Here is a 20,590-nt window from a genome sequence, read left to right on the forward strand (position 1 = left end):
AGGCAAAACAATGCACAATAAATACATACATGAATTTAAATAAAAAAGATCAGATAAAAAATTAAATACACCTATAACCCTTAAGGAAATAGAAGCAGTCATTAAAAGTATCCCCACAAAAATAGCCCAAGGCCAGAAGATTTTAGTGCAAAATTCTACCAGACTTTCAAAGAAGAGCTAATACCAATACTCCTCAAATTATTCCACAAAATAGAAACAAAAGGAACATTACTAAATTCGTTTTATGAGGCCACAGTCACCCTGATACCCAAACCACACAAAAACCTAACAAAGAAAGAGAATTATAGACCAATCTCCCTCATGAACATTGACACTAAAATACTCAAAAACCAAATCCAAGAACACATCAAGATTATCTAACATGATCAAGTAGGATTCATCCCAAAGATGCAGGGGTGGTTCAACGTACAAAAATCAGTCAATATAATCCACCATATAAATGAGATGAAAGAAAAAACCCACATTAACATTTCATTAGATGTTGAAAAACCCTTTGACAAAATGCAACAACCCTTCATGATATAAGTCTTGGAGAAATTAGTAATACAAGGGACATATCTAAACATAACAAAGGCAATTTACAACATGCAAACAGCCAAAATTAAATTGAACAGAGAGAAACTCAAAGCAATTCTGCTAAAATCAGGAACAAGACAAGGCTGTCCACTCTCTCCTTATCTATTCAACACAGTAACTGAAATTCAAAGAAGCAATAAGACAACTAAAGGAGATCAAGGGATACAAATTGGAAAGGAAGATGTCAAAGTATCATTATTTGCAGATGACAGTATATATAAGTGACCCCCCCAGAGAATTCCCACAATTTAGTTACTTTAGTGAAGTAACAGGTACAAGATTAACTAAAAAAAAAAAAAATCTGTATCAGTATCCCTCCTATACACAAATGACAAATGGATTGAGAAAAAAAAATTCACCAAAACCCTTCACAATGGCCAGAAATAATGTGAAATATCTAGGGGTAACTCTAACCAAGAAAGTGAAAGACTTGTACAACAAAAACTTCAAGTCTTTGAAGGAAGAAATTGAAGAAAATATCAGAAGATGGAAAGATCTTCCATGCTCATGGATTGATAGGATTAATATAGTAAAAATCTCACACCAGCAAAACCAAAAGAAGGCCTGGTGGTAGTGGCACAGGCCTTTAATCCCAGCACTCAAGAAGCAGGCCAGGACTGGAGAGATGGCTCAGAGGTTAAGAGAACTGACTGCTCTTCCAGAGGTCCTGAGTTCAATTCCCAGCAACCACACGGTGGCTCACAACCATCTATAATGAGATCTGGTGCCCTCTTCAGGTGTGCAGGGATACATGCAGACAGAATGTTGTATACATAATAAATAAATCTTTAAAAAAAATAAAATAAAGCACTCTTTATTTACAATAATAAAAAAGAGGCAGGTCAATCTCTGAGTTTGAGGCCAGCTAGGACTATACAACCTTCAAAGATAAAACAAACAAAAAAACACAAGTGACAGCTCATGTTGGCAAGGATGTTGAACAAGGGAAACACTCCTCCATTGCTGGTGGGAGTGCAAATTAGTACAGCCACTATGGAAATCAATATGGCAGTTCCTCAGAAAATTGGGAATCCATATACCTCAAGACCAGCTATATCACTCTTGGGTGTATATACCCACAAGGACACTTCTTTAGCCATGTTTATTGCAGCTTTATTCATAATAGCCAGAAACTAGAAACAACCTAGATGTCTCTCAATGAAGAGTGGATAAAGAAACTGTGGTACATTTACACATTACTCAACTGTTAAAAACAATGACATCATGGAATTTGTAGGCAAATGGATGGAACTAGAAAATATCATCCTGAGTGATGTAACCCTGACCCAGAAAGACAAACATGGTATGTACTCACTCATAAGTGGATATTAGTTGTAAAGTAAAGGACAATCATAACACAATCTGCAGGCCCAGAGAGGCTAAATAACAAGGAGAGCTTAAGGTGGAATGCATGGATCTCCCAGGGAAGGGAAAATAGATTTTACAGGTGGGCTGGGGATGGGTGGGGATGGGAACAGGAGGGATCAGGCAGAAGGATAGGGGAGAGATGGAGGGAGAGAGTACTGGGAGAGATGACTGAAATTGTGGGGCAGTTGGAAACTCCCTGGAATCTATGCAAGTGACCCTAGCAAAGTCTTCTAGTATTGGGGGATACAGAGCCTTAACTGACCATCTTCTACAACCAGGCAAGAGTGCCAGCAGTGGTACTGGGATACCAATCCAGCCACAAAACCTTTGACCTACAATCTGTCCTGCCTGCAAGACATGCTGTGGCAATGGTGATGTGAAATTTGTGTGAGTGGCCTACCAATGACTTGTCCAACTTGAGGCCCATACCATGAGAGGGAGCCCAAGCACCTGACACTGACTGGATAGCCAGGAACCAGAGGCAGGACTTCCCGGAGACCCAGGATAGACCTAAACACGACTGGCAACAAAAGAAAAATAAGTCAATGAAATGATTCCTAATGACCATTCTGCTATACTCATAGATGCCTAGTCCAAATGGCATCACAGCGATGTCATCAAGCAACTGATGGGAGCAGTTGCAGAGACCCACAGCCAAACTCTAGATGGAGCCAGAGGAACCCTGAAGAAGATGGGGAGGAAAGACTTGACCACAGGGGTCAATGACACCACAAGAAAACCCACAGAATCAACAAACTTGGGCTTATAGAGGCTCAAAGACTGAACCGACAAATACAGATCCTATATGGGTCTGAAATAGGTCCTCTGCATATTCTTTATGGTTGTGTAGCTTGGTGTTCTTGTGGGACTCCCAACAATGGGATTGGGAGGTGTCTTTGACACTTTTGACTTGGAACCCTTTACCTCGAACTGGGTTGCCACATCCAGCCGTGATATAAGGTTTTATAGCAGTCTTACTGTGTCTTGTTAGGCTATGTTCAGTGGATATCCCTGGGAGAGATTTATTTATTTATTTTTTTATCTTGTGGAAAGGAGAAGGGACTGGGAGGAGTGGAGGAAAGGGAAACTGGAGTCCAAAATAAAAGTAAAAATAAAATTTAAAAAGATGGCAAAATAGAATTTTGTTTTGTTTTTCAAGACAGGGTTTCTCTATGTAGCACTGGCTGTCCTGGAACTTGCTCTGTAGATCAGGCTGGCCTGAAACAGATTCATCCACCTCTACCTCCTGAATGTGGAATTAAAGGCATGTGCCACCACCACCCAGCCAGAATAGACATTTAAAATCAGGTCTATGGTTGGAGAGATGCCTCATCAGTTAAGAGTACTGTTTGCTCTTGTTGAGCACTTAGTGTCAGTTTCCAGCACCCACACATGGCAGCCAACAACTATCTGTAACTCCAGTTCCAGCTGATCAGACACCCTCTTTTGGCCTCCATGGGCCCTGCACACACATGATGTACAAACACACGTAAAAGTTAATACATCTCCAGGCATTGGTGGCTCGTGCCTTTAATCCCAGCACTCGGGAAGCAGAGGCAGGCAGATCTCTGTGAGTTCGAGACCAGCCTGGTCTACAGGGCAAGAAACCTCCAAAGCAATACAGAAAAACCCTATCTGCAGGGGACAGGGAGGGCGGGGGGGGGGGGGGGGGGGGGAGGTTAATACATCTTTTATTATTTATGTGTGTGGGTGTTTTGCCTACATGTATGTCTCAGGTACATGCCCAGTACCTGAGAAGGTCAGAGGAGGATGTGAACAGTTGTGAACTGCCATGTTGGTGATGGGAAGCAAATTCAGACCCTCTGGAAGAGCCACCAGTACTCTGAGCTATCTCTCCAGCCCCATTAATAAATCTTCAGAAAAAGAAAGTGACATAATAGAAAATTGAAATTATGTGTGAGGTTGAAGAGATGACTCAGCAGCTCCTTCCCTGAAGCCGACTTCCCTTCACCTTTGCAGTCCTAATATCATGTTCCTACTTATTACTGGAAAATGATGAGCACATAATACTGTCATAGTCAATTTGCTGTTGTTTTTTGCCACCCTCTAACCATAACAGCTGACATCAGTCCCCTCAAAGCCTTGTCTTATCATAGGGTCCTGGCCATACCCCATGTTCTTTCATCTGCAATACTGAGTATATATAGATGGATCCTCAGGTGTAAATTCTTTTAATATGAAAACCTCTAAGAAAATAAGGCATGCTCCCTTGCTCCCCCAAACACTCAGTTGCTGAGAAAAAAATAATTAGAACCCTCATCCAGATAAGAAAAAGATATGTAATAGTCACTAGTGCATAGAAATAAAACTATGGTCAGTTAATATGAATGATTGCCTCCACAATGGTTTTCCTGAATACTCATTTACATGAGTTACATAATGCTTACCTATCAACTAAGGCTGAGACTGGGCCATTGTTCTTAGAAGACAGTATGAGGTGCCTTTGGGATTTTAAAAGATAAGCAAGCATCCATTTATATTACATCATCAAGCCACTTGTTCACAGAAGCTAAACAGAGCTAGTAAGGTGAATATTATTAGGAATGAATAAGTTCATGGTACATGTGAATGTTGGTCATGTTGCTTACAAATTAGCTAAGCCAAGCAACTGGAAAAATCAGTACGTCCCTGAGATCATTTTAAAGTATACTTTCCAAGAGCTGGTAAGATGGTCAGCAGGTAAAAATACTTGCTGAGCAGGCCTGATGACTTGAGATATATCCTCAAAACACAGTGGAAGAATAGGACCACACCCAAAAAAAGCTTTCATCTAATCACCAGCATCCTTTGAGATGCACTCAGCCCCTCCCCTGCCACCACTCCTCACCAGTAATAAACTTTTTAAAAATTTAAAGTATACTTTCCAGGTCAAGTGCAATAGCAGGACTGGGACTGAGAGACAGCAGGACTGCCGTAAAACAGGACATCCTGAGCTATACACAGTTCTGGGCCAGCCAGGGATCATGTTTCCAAAAACCAAAATAAATAAATAAAAGTACGTCTTCCAAAAGTAATTTCCCAGGGCAGGGGAAATGACTCAGAGGTTAAGAACACTTGTTCTTATAAAGAACCTGGGTTTGGCCAGGCGTTGGTGGCGCACACCTTCAAACCCAGCACTCGGGAGGCAGAGGCAGGCAGATCTCTGTGAGTTTGAGGCCAGCCTGGTCTCCAGAGCAAATTCTAGGATAGGCTCCAAGGCTACACGGAGAAACCCTGTCTCGAAAAACAAAAACAAACAAACAAAAAAGAACCTGGGTTTGATTCCTAGCACTTACATGGTGGTTCAAAACCATCCATAATTCCAGTTCCAGGTCATCCAAAAGCACCAAGCACAAACATGGCACACTGACATATATACAGGCAAAACACTCACACATAAAATAAAATGATAAATATAATTCTAAAAGATTAAAATAGCAATCCATACTCTACCATGTATGCCTCACACATTACAAAACTAAATAGAACTCTTTTTATGGTTTTTTTGAGACAGGGTTTCTCTGTGTAACAGCCCTAGCTGTCCTGAAACTAGCTCTGTAGACCAGACTGGCCTCAAACTCAGAGACCCGCCTGCCTCTGCCTCCCCAGTGCTGGGATTAAAGGTGTCTTCCCTCCACCCCACCCCACTGTGTAAAACTTAAATCTTAAAGCTCCAAGGTGGGATCAGCTTAGTAGAACCATGGGTAAGCCATGAATAATTTTCTTGGGCTGACAATTCAGCTAAAATGTTTAATTTTTTTAAAGTCAACCAATTTATTGAATCTCTGTAACTGTATCCTCTATCTTCATACTTTAAATTGATAGAACTTTACTTTTGGAATTTTCTTCACTACCTACATAGACAATTCATTCTTTAACCAAATAAAAATAAAAATGGGTAAAAAAAAGTCATTCTGAAGTTCCAGTCCAGCCAGGGCTATACATTAAGGCCCGGTCTCAAAAACAAAAACAAAGCCCACCAGGCAATTTACATATCGAGACAAAATTCTTGAACTAAACTAGTGATGAAATACTACCATAAGCCTTCCCTTAAGCTCAGTTTGTTATGCTCTCTGCTTTCACAGGGAAAATCTGTCCTAAGAAACTCTTTACTAGCCAGGCGTGTTGGTGGTGCATGCCTTTAATCCCAGCACTTGGGAGGCAGAGGCGGATCTCTGTGAGTTCGAGACCAGCCAGATCTACAAGAGCTAGTTCCAGGACAGCCTCCAAAGCCACAGAGAAACCCTGTCTCGAAAAACCAAAAAAAAAAAAAAAAAAAAAAAAGAAAAGAAAAGAAAAGAAAAGAAAGAAAGAAAGAAAGAAACTCTTTACTAACTTCCTGTAGGATTCTGTACATATCACTTCATGTCACCCATGGAACTGCATGTACATTTCTTTTACAAATTAAAATCTGGTGACAGAGCTGAAGAGATGGCTGAGCAGTCAAAAGCGATTACTACAAAACTTGAAGAGACCTAGAACCCGTAGGGCAAATCATCCTCTGACCTCCATACATGTACCATGGCATACTTAAACACACATAATAGATGTAAGAAAAAAAAATCTGATGACAAACAAATGCTTCCCTTCATTCTGATTGCCAAATCACTTATAAAGCCAAATCTGAGCTAATGTCTCTACACTCTAAATATGTATTTCCCCATTCCAACGGACCCTTAACTGATGTTTCGCTTTCCCCTTTCTGATAGTTTGGTCTTAATAAAGCTTGCTGTTATTCTGTTGCATCTATAGCATTAATGATAGCACTGTATAAAATATAGTCGAACATAAATAAAAACTGAGCACAAACAATAAGAGAACAAAGGGAATAGAACTGCTACAAGTATGAATACCAACTTAAAAACATTTCAATAGTTTTGTTTTTTTCTTCTTTGATAAACCACTTTGTCAGAATAGAGGGGGTTTCAGGAGTGGTGAGCCATGACACTGAAGAGGTATTTTAGATGCCACATTAAGAACTTTTAGATCCTAATCTAAAAAGCATGCCTAGAAATACAAGAACAGTTTACTAAAGAAAAACGACCCTCAAAAATGATGACAGCTACCAATTTCCACAGGCACTAGGGATATTTAATAAACACAACCCCTAAAATGATCAGAGAAATATCTCCATCCTATCCTTACCTCCTTACCAATACTACCATGTAACATTCTCCTTTAAAAATGGGATCAATCCCTGACAGGCTGGAGGGGAACAAGAAAGGAGACGCTGGGTAAAACATAAGAGCTGGGATTCCCAGCTGCCCATTCTCTTCTGCATTTGATAGCAGCTCTACAAGAAAATGAAGGAACTCCGAAAGCCATTCATTTCACCCCAAGGCAAGCAGCAAGACTGTTAAGATTTTATGTCTCCAATTGTTCCAATCACAGTTTCTAATACAGAAACAAAACCATGCAGTGTGTCAGTCCTGGCCTCACTCTGTTTCACAGAGATTTGCATTTCTGAGTTCTCAGGCTTCAATAGCAATTCAGTTAAGAAAAGACAACCAGTATCATCCTGAGCGCTGAGATAGGCTTTCCAGGGCTGTGCCCCAGTCCTGCTCATTGCGATGGTCTGAACATTCACTACTTTTAGAGCCATTTGGAGAGTGTCGGGCTGGACTTCTCCCTGCCAAGGAAACACCTGTTGATGAGTAACTTTGAGGCTAAGCCATGTTTTCTCAAAATACTCAGCAGTAAGCTGGAGATTGGGGACCAGCATAAGAGCTTCAGAATCAGGAGATTCTTGTATTCCTTCTTTGTTCTCTTCAGAAATCAATTGACCTAAAAGAGTCAGAAAGCTTTTATAAGAGATGTTCTTAATCAGCATTTTTACTTTATATTCCAAAATACCCAATGTGCTGCCAAGCATGGCGGTACCCACTTGTACTCCTAGTACTTGGGTATGAGAGCAGGAGGACTAAGGGAAGTTTTGAGTACATAGTCAGCTCCAGGCCATATTGTGTCTCATAAACATAAAAGCAAAACACATTTATACTGTGACTTCAGTCTCCAGATAAATGGCTTAAATAACCAATATGAACTCCCCTCACAAAAGATTCAAATTCAGGCAACAGTCTGAAATTTAGCTACAGTATTTTACTTTCCACCAGTCATCACAAGGGGAGGTGGAAAGCTTTACCATGACAAGATGTAAGGTAAACACTATTTTTACCTGATATGGCCAAGGATGTATTGGTAGGAAGCTCAAGGCGATGACGCTCTACCTTCTGGCTTTTAGAGATAGTTGCCCAGTGGGCTTTGCCATACACTGGCACCAGTGTGTTGAAATCTGAAGCCCAACTATTCACAGGTCGTTCTGGCTGATCCTCCAAAAGTCCAAGAGAAGGGTCAGATTTAGGACTACACAGGATCTGCTTAACTTCATCAATACCAACTAACAGGAGTCGATAATAGAAGAGACCTCGGTCTCGTACAGCCATATCCTTTTCTTCCTCTGAGAGAAAACAAGGGATTGAGTTAAACAAACAAGCAAACAAACAAACTACTCTCCTCCAACCTTTGTGTCAGCCATAAGAGGAGAAAAAAAAAAAATGAAGAAGGCAAGATATATTAGAAAGTATCATTTTCTTCTCAAGTTCCATACATGATTTACCAGACCATGAAAGATGTGAGGACTTTTAGCATGAGTTCCAACAAGTTCTACTGCAATGGAAAAAACTTACCTATGCAGTAGTGTAAAAGACGTCCCAGCATATCTTGGCACTCAGCAGGGCGCGAGAGGAAAAGGCGCATTAGTGCAGTCAGTAGCTCCATCTTAACAGCAGGAAATGTCTCTGACTTCACATTTTCTACAAAGTCTTCCAACACATAAGGAGCATTGGGGATTTTTTCCCCATGGACCCCAAGTAACCAAATAAGTGCCTGTTTCCCCTAGGAATGAGAAAATAAGAGATGCAGAGGAAATAGTAGACAGTCATGACTTCTGCTTTTCCCCTAGTGTCAGCAGATAAACTACACCCTTTCACTGCTATCAACTTTGCACTGTATGGCCTGTTCCACCACTCTCTAAAATAAACAAGAATGAAATCCTAATGCACATGGGCTTGGGATTAGGGATGCAGTGCAGTTGGCAAAATGCCAATTTAGCAGGCATAAGACCCTGAGTTTGATGACCAGAATCACATACACACAAAAACTGGGTGTTCAAAAGTAGAAAAAGAAAGCCAGGCAGTGGTGGCCCATGACTTTAATCTTAGCACTCAGGAGGCAGAGGAAGGCGAATCTCTGAGTTTGAAGCTAGTCTGGTCTACAGAGTGAGTTCCAGGACAGCCAAGGCTACACAGAGAAACCCTGTCGGGTGTGAGGATTACATCTATGCCCCCTCACTCAGTTGATGGGGGCAGGAGGATTAGAACCCAAGGTCAGTCAGCTACACAGTGAGTTTGATGACAACCTGGTCTATGCAAGACACTATCCTAGGCTATGTGAGACACTATCAAAAAAGAGACAAAACAGAAAAAAAGAAAGAAAAAAATGCTGTAATGCAGAAAGGGAAACTCAAAACTTTTGTTAGCCTATGCTGATTAAGCAATAAATAAACCTTTCTCAGTTTGGGGCCTTTTGCCCAATATAAGGTTTAATGTTTCTTCTTTTCCTTTTTGGTATTTTTGGGATTTGAGACAAGGTTTCTCTGTAGCTTTGGAGCCTGTCCTGGAACTCCCTCTGTAGACCAGGCTGTACTCAGACTCACAGAGATACACTTGCCTCTGCCTCCTGAGTGCTAGGATTAAAGGTGTGCGCCACCATTGCCCAGCCTTAAGGTTTGTGTTTTTTGTTTTTTTGGTTTTTTTTCCTTCGGCTATGTAGCTCTGGCTGTTATGGACTCAGTATGTAGATCAGGCTGGTCTCAAACTCACAGAGATCCACTAGCCTCTGCTCCCAAGTACTGGAATCAAAGGTGTGTGCTAAGGTTTCATGTTTCAATAGAAACTACTGAAAGAATTTCTTGAAATCTTTTTATGAAAGAATATACACCAGAATCATCTGTGACATTTCTTAAAAGCCCATCTGTCTAGGTCTCCCTACCCTAGATATTTAATTTAGCAGACTGTGGGGAGGAAGGAAACAAATTTCTGTAAAAATCCCACAAATAAAAAATACCACACAGGCCAGACATGGTGGAGCACATCTTTAATCCTAGCATGCAGGAGGCAGAGGCAGAGGCAGAGGCAGGCCAGTCTAGTCTACATACTGAGTACCATAGCAGCCAGGGCTATATATTGAGACCCTGTCTCAAAAATTAACAAATAGAAAACTATCACCAACAAAAAAATTCCATGGTGTAAATCTCTGACTCACAATTATTCAAGAGGACAATAGTATCAAAGAATTTGGTTTTGTTTTTGTTTCTTGTTTTGTTTTGTTTTGTTTGTTTGTTTTGGTTTTTCGAGACAGGTTTCTCTGTATTGTTTTGGAGCCTGTCCTGGAACTCGCTCTGTAGACCAGGCTGGCCTTGAACTTATAGAGATCGGCCTGCCTCTGCCTCTGCCTCCTAAGTGCTGGAATTAAAGGTGTGCACCACCAACGCCCAGCTGTCAAAGAATTTGTAATTGAAACTATACATAAGTCTCCTTTTAATAATTTTTGAGTTATTTGTGTCCCAAAGAGAACCTGAGACATAAGCAAGCCTGAGTTCCTACTTGGACACAGGATGTTAAAAAGAGTAATTAGGTTCCATTTCAGGATTAAAGACAGTCTGCGCCAGGTGGTGGAGGTGCATGACTTTAATCCCAGCACTCGGGAGGCAGAGACAGGCAGATCTCTGTGAGTTCAAGACCAGCCTGGTCTACAAGAGCTAGTTCCAGGACAGCCTCCAAAGCCACAGGGAAACCCTGTCTCAAAAAACCAAAAAAAAAAAAAGACTGTCTGCCTCAGTGGTAGAAGTGTTCACCTAGCCTGAGTTTGGTCCCCAGCACCACAAAACCACACCAAATGCAGACTCCATTTCAGAAGGCAGGGTCCTATAATCCCTTCTATGATTACAAGAAAAAAGAGAATTATAATCTACCTCACTGTCTTGAATGTTCTCCTCACAGCCAGGCAGGGCCTGACACACAGCTTCAGTACACTGAGGGCACAACCAAACCAGGTCTCGGAAAGTCTGCACCACCACTGCAGTAGAGCCCAGGACACAAGAGCACAGGGTTAGAAAGTCCATGCTGGAAAGAACCCTAAGAAGAGTTGTGTACTTGGATTAGATTTCTGACTGAATTTCTGGAAAACAGGTTTTGGAGGGGTGGTTATCAATTAATTGAGAAATGGAAGATACACATGAATTTTATACATATCAAACTGACATGAAGATAAGTGAATAAATAGAAATACACTTTGTAAATACAATGTTGTGGACAAATGTAGATAGTGTTGCTGACAGACATTGAACACAGTCCTGAGACTGGTGGCATGAGCAAGGTGCCTAAACTGCAAAATTTAAGAAGACACATGACACTTGGCACTCATATAGGCCTGAGAATAAGATCTTCCTAAATTTTGCATTGTAGGAGACTTCCTTGCCTCACTTCAGCCTCCCCTTGGAAGCTGAAAAAAGCTCTTTTTGAAGAGGGGTAAAGATAAGAGAGCTTCCTGGTACCTTCATTATCTAGAGTACAGTCCTGTCACTCCAACAGGCAGGGGTCTACCCTGTTAAATCTATAGAGCACATGCTTCTCTGACAGCAACAGACAATGATGCAAGGACATGTTTAAGCCTATAATAATTGAAATTCATTTAATAAAAGAAATATTTTAAACAACTACTGTTAGCTAGGTACTTGATTTAAAAAGGAAGGAAGGAAGGAAGGAAGGAAGATTGATTTTTAGGAAGGCAAGCATTACCTGTAGTGATGTGTTCTTGTCGGAGGCCCAGCAACTCTGTTAAAATCTGTACACACTGCTCTGTGTAAGTCTTGGCAATGCTACCTACAGAAGATGGAAAGGTGAAATTCTAGCATGTTGTTCTAAAACCATTTCCCATTAGTCAGAGGTGAACGAAAATTGCACACCAATAACCCCAGCAGTTGAGAGGCTGCAGCAGGAGGGTCACAAATTAGAGGCTAGTCTGGACTACATAGCAAGACTATGTTTTAAAAATGAAAAAATGGGGGCTGGAGAGATGGCTCAGAGATTAAGAGCGCCGACTGTTCTTCCAGAGGTCCTGAGTTCAATTCCCAGCAACCACATGGTGGCTTACAACCATCCATTATGAGACTGGGTGCCCTCTTCTGGTGTGCAGATATACATGGAAGCAGAATGTTGTATACATAATAAATAAATAAAGTCTTTAAAAAAAAAAAAAGAAAAAATGAAAAACAAAGAAAAAAGAAAAAATGTTAATGATGGCTAATTTTCACTGTCAACTTACTGGATTTACAACCATTGTGGAAACACAACTATAGGTATGTCTGTAAGAGTGTTTCCACAAAGGTTTATCTGAAGAAGGGACCCGTCCTGAATATGGCAGGCACCATCACGTGGGGTAGAATCCCAGAATGAATTAAAAGGAAAAAGTGAACTTAGCACCAGCATTCATCCTACTCCCTGAATGAAAATGTACTATGACCAGCTGCCTCATGCTTCCGCCATGTTGGACTATATCCCTTCAGATTGTAAGCCAACATAAATTCTCTCCTTAAGTAGCTTCATATCAGGTATTTTGGTTATAGGAACAAGAAAAATAACACAACAACCAAAGTCATCTTTAAAAGAAAAAAATCACTAATTACAATTAGGTAAGACTCTAAGACTGCTGTACAGGGAACTATAGTTAAAGTAAATTCAGTTTTTTTCAACTGACCAAAAGAAACCTTATGGAAAAGGAAAAAGATCCCCATAACACGAGGTTGAAAGCACAATTACAAAGTACAGAATGCAGTTTTGGGTCTATTTGTTTGAGACAGAGTCTTGCTATATCACCTAGGGTGGTACTGAACTTGCGATTGTCCTGCTTTGGTCTCTTGAGTGCTAGAATCACAGGCACATACCACATTTGACTGAGGCACCCTTCTGGATGCAACACACATGAATAGAAATATTACTGCTGGAGATACATGATGGCAATCTTTAAGTTTGGAAGAATTTTTTCTGTCTTCTTTGCCTCTAGTTACTTTACTTCAAATGAGAGTTCCTCATCCTTAGTTTTAGCCCTCTCAATCTTAGTTTGTCAGCTGTTTTCATTCTTTGAATGTTTCATGCCTGTTAGGTTCCAGACTGAGGAGTTAGAAAGTCTCCAAGATTAAGGAATTACTCTATGTTGATCTACACTTAGGACTACATATAGCCCATAGTAGAAGCAGAGGACTTCAAGAGAGTTGTCATCCACTCAGTTTGGAAACTACATGATCTTTTGGCCACTTAGTAACCTTTTTGTTCCTAAGTTTCTTCATCTTCAAAATACCCATTTTTCTTGATTGCCTTACAAGACCATAAGATGATATGTAAAAAAACATTTTGGATAGAAGATAACATAAAAACAGTATAAATTTTAAGTATCGTTCAAGTTACCTATATTGTCTGTCTTGAGAAACATCGGCCTTGATTTAAAACAAAATAACTCTTCCCTTGCATGTCCCAATGACCCAATCAATGACCCAAAACATGACCCAAAATGATCCTTTGTCTTTGAAACAAGATTCATTTACTACAGTCCTCTATGGTTTCCCTGACTACAGCCTTCAGCTGGGTCACAAGAAGTAAAAGCAGCAGGTACTATACCTATGGCAAAGATGGCAGCCTGTGCAAAGTCAGCAGACACGTCAGTGCAGTAGCCTTGAAGCTCTTCTAGCACCTGCTGCACATTCTCATCGTTCACCAGCTCACAAAGCACTTCCACCTTCTGTAGCTTGATATAGTGGGGCTCCGAGTAAGAGCAGAAAAACTTTTTGTAGTGACTGCTAAAATGACCTGGCAAACTATGCAAGACTTGGCGAACATGACAGAGAGCAGCAAAACAGAGCTCCCGGCTCTCTGAAGAACAGGCAGCTAGCAAGGGTCCCTTGACTCGTACCAGCACATCAGTTTGTACATGGGGGAACTTTTTTGCCAAGATCAGAAAGAGTTTGGTGGCTCCCATCACCACACCTGTGCTGCTACTCTTGAGATAGCTGTCCAACAAATTGAGAATATCAAACAGCTCCTCCTCACTTCGAGGCTGGTAGCGGAGCAGAAAGTGCAAAACCTCAGCCTGGCCCCATTGATCCAGTTTTGACATCCTGTCCAAGATGAAAACAAAAGCACTATTTTAGTAACAAATGAAGCATTCTCCATACAACTGCCATAAACCAAATGGTTGTTCATCATAACAAAAAGGGAAGAAAATTCTTAAAATAGATTTCCTTTCTTTTTCTTGAGACAGGGTTTCTCTGTGTAACAGCTCTGGCTGTCCTGGAACTCGATCTGTAGACCAGGCTGGCCTCAAACTCATAGAGATCTGCCTGCCTCTGCCTCCCAAATGCTGGGTTTAAAGGCATGCACCACCACCGCCCGGCTTAAATTCTTTTTACATTTTAAAACATAAACTTTACAGTCCACAATAAAGGCTGTCTAAATGGCTCAGTGAGGAAAGACATTTGTTGCCAAGCTTGTTGACCTAAATTCAATCTCCAGAACTCACATGGTAGAAGGAAAAAATGATTCCCAAGGCACAAGCTTATATGAACACACACACAAGCACACACTTAAAAATAAAACATTAATCTTAAAAAGAAATTCTAAGACAAGTTGATGGTACAAGTGGATACCTGTCTAAAACCAAAGATATGATCAATATATAACAGATCCAAAGTCTCAATATTAATTTTTTCCAGTACTGGAGACTGAACCCAGGGCTCATACATGCTGGCTAGCAAGTATTAGGTTTTGTTGGTGGTGTTGTTTGTTTTTTCCAGGTTTCTCTGTGTGGCCTTGGCTGTCCTGGAACTTGCTTTGTAAATCAGGGGGTCTTCAAACTCACGGAGATCCTTCTGCCTCTGACTCCCAAGTGCTGGGATTAAAGGTGTCTGATACCACACCTATCACTAGCAATTATTTTACTGCTGAACTATATATATTATATATACCTCTAATTTCAGATGTTCTATATTTTTCCTAAGGCTTATTTATTTTTATTTATGTGTGAGTATTTTGCCTATATTTAAGTGTATTGCATGCATGCCTGGTTCCCCCTAGAAGGCCAGGAAAGGGTGTTGGATACCCTGACCTGGAGTCATAGGCAGTTGTGAGCCACCATGTGGATGGTGGGAATTGAACCTGGGTCCTCTGGAAGAGCAGTCAGTGCTCTTAACCACTAAGCCATCTCTCCAAGACCCCAGATTTTCTAAATTTTAAGATAAATGGCTCAATTTGGGGGGACATAATAGGTATTACAGAATGAATTTATCTTCACAGGTTGTTTCTACCATCTTTACATATCAAGAAAAATAAGTCACATAAAAGAAATTCTCAGTGAAATATGAGTAAATTAATAATTGCATTAAACTTGAAGTTACTTTTCCGGTAAAAGTGTTTGCTGTATAAACCTAATGATTTGAGTTCTAGTGGAACCCATATGAAAGCAGAAGGAGAGAATCACCTCCTCTAGGTTGCTATTGACTTTCATACTTTGGCTATGGCATATGTATACACAAACCCACATCACCACCCCCATCATACACAATAATAAAGTAAGACTTTGTTTAATTCATCAACAAGATCTTGCCATGATTCATTCTCATAAATAAAAAGAGCATCCAAACCTATTTAAGAGATGGTGGGCAATGGGCTTATTAATGACAACACCTCCTTCCTGTTTTAAAATTTCTTCTAGAGACCTCAGACAGTTCACAACCACAATTGGATCCTGGTCACGCAGGAGACTGTACAACTCATTGACTAGAGCGCCATCTAAAACAAAGATCAAAGATTACAAATAAAGAAAAACTCGAGTCATAGGGATAGAACCAGAGTAGCAGCTCTGGGCAGACAAAGTTACATCTAAAACAAATTTTAGTTACATGCTAAAACAAAATTAAAAACAAAAACCAAAGGCAACAAATAACATCACTTTGGGTATCAGACAGGACATATAAATTAAGAAATTAATTTCTTTCAAAGACTGAGCTAAAACAAGAACAGATGAAATTAAAACAAACATCTGATTTAGAGAGACATGCACAGTCATGGAGACACATTATTATTTTCGGCCAAGCAACAAAGTTTTTCTTCCAAAATTATACACACAATAGAGATACAAATAAATATTGAGCGTGGCGGATGCTCTTACCCACTTCAGAGTCTCCATGAAGATTATGCATCTTGGCACAGCCAAGGACTGCAACTCTTCTGACATAGGAAGCCTTATCCCGCAGACCATTAAGAACAGGCTGTTGGATATATTCCTGCACACCAGGCATCCTAAGAAACACATCCTGGAATCAGGCAGAGCTTGAAATACTAGTTTTGACATAAGTAAGCTCTTCTTCAATTAACAGAGGTTTAGTTTAAATAATTCATGTTTGAATCAGATCACAAAAAATTGGAGTAGGGCTGGAAAGATGGCTTAGAGGTTAAGAGCACTGGCTGCTCTTCCAGAGGTCCTGAGTTCAATTCCCAGCAACCACATGGTGGCTCACAACCATCTGTAATAAGAGCTGATGCCATCTCTGGCATACATGCAGGCAGGACACTGTATACATAATAAAATAAATCTTAAAAAAAATTGGAGAAAGCCTCTATCAAATTTAAAAAGCCATAGTTTGACTTTTCTTTTGGAATAATGCTATAGAGCCAGCACAAATTGTTATAGCAATAACAGAAATAAAGTTATAATCTTTAACCAAGATAAAGGAAAACCACCTTTAATAAAACCATGAGATACAGTTTAGAAGGTCAAATAATAGCTGAAAATCTGAGTTCAAGGAAGAACAATACTTTCCTTAGCATTAGGGAGCTTAAGCTGTCCTCATTAAAAATCTGCTAACTCATTAGCCACTGAGGACCAGTGGGGCAGGGGTGGGTGAGGTGGGTAAAGTGCTCACCTGAGGCTACACATACTCCGAAGTGCCAGTCCTCGCACCATTGGGTTGGGGTCTGAGCAGTCTTTGCATAGTGTATTGATGGCCAAGAGTGCCAGATCTGGTTTCAAAGGTGCATATGTGCCCATATACAGATAAACCAACTTTTTCTGAACAATATCTACAGTGGCACTGGCCTTTACCATTTCCATGAAAACACCAGACATGTCCAAGCCCTGTGTCATGTGCCTGTAAGGAATATACAGAGCAGAAAGAAGTAAAACACACAAGCCCCGATCTGTAAGAGGAGTTTTATTTATATATGTTCTGGTTATCGAGAGCTGTAATTGGGTCCACCTTGTCTATTACATCACACAAAACTTCCTATTATGGGCCTGCAACTATTGCTCTATGTGTTCAACTGTTGAATCCTTAGTACATTCCAATGAAATGATATGGGGATGGTATTCCACTTTAACATTCCAGAGATATGATACGGGGACAACATCTTTCAAAGGTATTGAAAGACCCCAGACCCCTAAAGGATCCTGAGGAGCCCCAGAGACTCAGAAACCAGACCAAGAGCTGCAAAAGCAAGAGGGTTTATTGAACAAATGCGCATTCCGGTGTCAGCAATATCGGGAAAGCTGCACACCTAGCAAAGGTTATAGGCTCTTTTTATAGGGAAAAAACAAAAATCAGCAATACATGCATGGGGTACAAAGTGATTGATTACAAAGTATGATTCCATATTAATGAGGTCACCCAGGTGTGACCTGGTTTTCTACAAAGGAAAAACCACAGATTGTACTCTGGAAAGTCCTTGATTGTCTGTTGGCCAGCCAGGTGTGACCCAAAGAGGGTTGTCTTAGTGATTGCCCCCATCTAAACCACAGAATGTTCCCGGGGTTGGGGCCAACATCCTTGTAATGGGCCAAGGCCTATGGGAAACTTTTCTCTCTATGAACTAAAATCTTTCAGTATAGGCTGGAGAAGGAGCTCAATGGTTAATTGGTATTTTTGTTGCTCTTGCAAAAAGAGCTGGGTTCAGTTCCCAGCACCTACACGGTAGCTCATAACCATCCATAACTACAGTTCCAGGGGATCTGATACTTGGACATACACAGACACCAGGCATATATGTGGTGCATTTACATATGCAGGAAACCACTCACACACTCATCAAAAGAAAAAAAAGTAAGTAAAAAATAAAAATCTGGGCATGGTAACAAACAATTCTAATCTGAGCACTTGGGAGGCATAGGCAAGTGAACCTCTGTGAGTCTGAGGTTGGCCAAGTCTACACAGTGAGTTCCTAGGACAGCCAGGGCTGTCTGAAAGCAAAATAAAACTGAACAGAGAAGGTGTAGTCTCAGAGGTTTAGGAATTCAAAATCAACTAAGAAGAAAGCCAAGGACATCACTGATTTAAAAACTCCAGTGTAAGTACTTGAATTAATGGACAGAACAGATCAAAAAGATCCACATTCACATACTACCATGGAAGTCAGGAAATACTTCTTCATAGATGATCAGCTCCCTATTAAATGTGATGCAGTCAATGATACATGCTATATGGCATGGACAAGAACTGAACATTCGTTTTGTTCCTTGGGTGACATGATAAAAATCTTAGACTTCATTCCACTGATTTTTTGTTTGTTTGTTTTGTTTTGTTTTTCGAGACAGGGTTTCTCTGTGTAGCTTTGGAGCCTATCCTGGCACTCACTCTGGAGACCAGGCTGGCCTCAAACTCACAGATATCCACCTGCCTCTGCCTCCTGAGTGCTGGGATTAAAGGCGTGCACCACCAACGCCTGGCTCATTCCACTGATTATTGTTTCTAATGTGGAACCAAAGGACTGCATAGAATCAGCTGAGATGTTTGTTTAAAGTACAGTCCCTGGATTCCATCTCATCCTAAATGAAATCAGAATCAATCCCTGGGTCACAATTTTTTAAAAAGCACCCCAAGGGACTTTTGTGTCCTACTGACATTTTTGAGCTATAGCTATAGATAGAAAAACCCTAACTGAAGTAAGGTGACAAGGCCACTTATTAATAAACTACACAACAGGCTTTGGTAATGATGGCCTGAGCCAACACTACAGTCTTAATAACAAAGAGAGGATAGTTAGAATTTTTCATGCTACCTGACACTAGAAGTGAAGGGCAACATTGTCAATGTTGATTATCATGCTCAGTGAGATGCCTGGTGACATTCATAACACAAATACAGGCAGAATAGCAGGCTTGAGGAGGAGAAGAATGCTGGTATTATTTTGGTCATATCTTCAAAGAACTATTCACGTAGAAATGTCCAGCAAGCAGAGTAATGTATAGGTCTGAATTTAAAAAAAAAAAAAAGAAAAAAGAGAACTGACCTGACAGTGGTGGCACATATCTTTAATCCCAGCACTCAGGAGGCAGAGGTAGGTGTATCTCTGCGTGTTCAAGGCCAGCCTGGCTTACAGAGGGAGTTCCAGGACAGGCTCCAAAGCTACACAGAAAAACCCTGTCTCAAAAATAAATAAACAAGTGGAGAACTGTACTAGGAAAGTCATCGAACCAGGGGTCAGTAGCATAACTGCTGAGTCTGTGATGTGAAGGAAACCTCTCTCAGCTGGGTAGGGAGACGGAAGTGACAATCCAGAAATGCAGTCTTAAGATACAACTGCCATGTATGAAGGCTCATTTACTTTTTCAGAGTGGTTGCCGGTAGAAAGCCCTGAAGAGGATTTAAAAGTAGGGCAGGATAGGGAAGGTGGAGGCGGGAGTTGGATTCTAAGGTGGGCTGGTGATACCTAATAACTCGCTGGATGACATTCCGGTAGCGCAGCCTGTCAGTCTGAATATGAGGGTTACACAGAGCCTTCTTCAGTTCCTTCACCACGTCCTCGGAGCCAAGGTATGGCATCTTCGCCAACAGCCACGGGACAGTTTCCACAGACCCGTGGGGCAACTCGTGGGCTCCTTCTAGTCCCGATGTGGGAGCCTGAGTAAAGGAAATGTGGTCAGTGACAACGCTAAAGGCGAGGTGTCACTCGGCAGCGCCTTCCCCAAGGCGGAACACATACTTCACCCCGACCGTGACCGTGACAGGCGCCGATCTCTGTCCAGCAGATCTCCTCAACGATCTGTAGGCCCAGTTGGGCATTCGATGCCCCGCCAGCGAAGGGCGGACTTATCACAGCCTCCCACTCCAGTACTAGGCGCCGAGGCCATTGCACAGCGCCCCAACCAGCTTCCCGCGGAAATCCCGCCCCCTCGCCCTGAAACTCACTGAACCCCGGCCCCAGGCGCGCCGAGCGCCGATCGCAGGCGGGACCGACCTTAGGACGCCCTTCCCCCACCCACTTCACCTCTTGGCGCAGGCGCACAGCTCTGAAATCGGCTGCTTGGGTCTGTCTCCTCGCCGCCGCGCGCACTTTGTCAAAGTGTGTGTGGGCCTAGGTTCCCGCGCGCGGGTGTAGGCGAGTGATGCTCTCGGGGCTCCTTCCGCTTTCACTGTGGCCGTCCGGAGCGAGGCCACCGACTTTTTTGCCCACTCCGTTTACTTCTTCCGTTTCTGGGTTGTTTTCCCCCCTTGTTCTTGCGTCTGCATGTGGTCGGGACGCTA

General features: G+C 41.5%; 1 protein-coding gene across 3 annotated transcripts; it reads right to left on the reverse strand.

Moving 5' to 3' along the window:
* Window positions 1-7,312: 7,312 nt before the first annotated feature.
* Ap4b1 (adaptor related protein complex 4 subunit beta 1) lies at window positions 7,313-20,472 on the reverse strand. Of its 3 annotated transcripts, none has more exons than XM_027393840.2 (11): window positions 20,334-20,472; window positions 19,776-19,966; window positions 16,997-17,221; window positions 16,243-16,373; window positions 15,716-15,863; window positions 13,698-14,194; window positions 11,823-11,906; window positions 10,997-11,100; window positions 8,652-8,859; window positions 8,141-8,422; window positions 7,313-7,749 (listed from the first exon to the last, which is right to left on the reverse strand). In XM_027393840.2, exons 2-11 carry the CDS (start codon window positions 19,886-19,888, stop codon window positions 7,322-7,324), a joined length of 2,220 nt encoding a protein of 739 aa, XP_027249641.1. In that variant the 5' UTR covers window positions 19,889-19,966; window positions 20,334-20,472; the 3' UTR covers window positions 7,313-7,321. The 3 variants fall into 3 exon arrangements, with proteins under 3 accessions (XP_027249641.1, XP_027249640.1, XP_035306794.1); XM_027393839.2 differs by lacking the exon at window positions 20,334-20,472 and adding an exon at window positions 20,049-20,265; XM_035450903.1 differs by lacking the exon at window positions 20,334-20,472 and adding an exon at window positions 19,125-19,316 and having other exon boundaries at window positions 19,776-19,914.
* Window positions 20,473-20,590: the final 118 nt, after the last annotated feature.

The sequence above is a fragment of the Cricetulus griseus genome (genome assembly GCF_003668045.3).
Source record: "Cricetulus griseus strain 17A/GY chromosome 1 unlocalized genomic scaffold, alternate assembly CriGri-PICRH-1.0 chr1_0, whole genome shotgun sequence".
Taxonomy (NCBI): domain Eukaryota; kingdom Metazoa; phylum Chordata; class Mammalia; order Rodentia; family Cricetidae; genus Cricetulus; species Cricetulus griseus.

Coding starts and splice junctions, on each gene's coding strand:
- Ap4b1 (XM_027393840.2), bottom strand. CDS start 19,888: ATGCCATACCTTGGCTCCGAGGACGTGGTGAAGGAACTGAAGAAGGCT. Junction 11,101..11,822: donor ACAAGAACACATCACTACAG/GTAATGCTTGCC, acceptor GCTCTACTGCAG/TGGTGGTGCAGACTTTCCGA. Junction 8,423..8,651: donor TCTTTTACACTACTGCATAG/GTAAGTTTTTTC, acceptor GTTTTCTCTCAG/AGGAAGAAAAGGATATGGCT.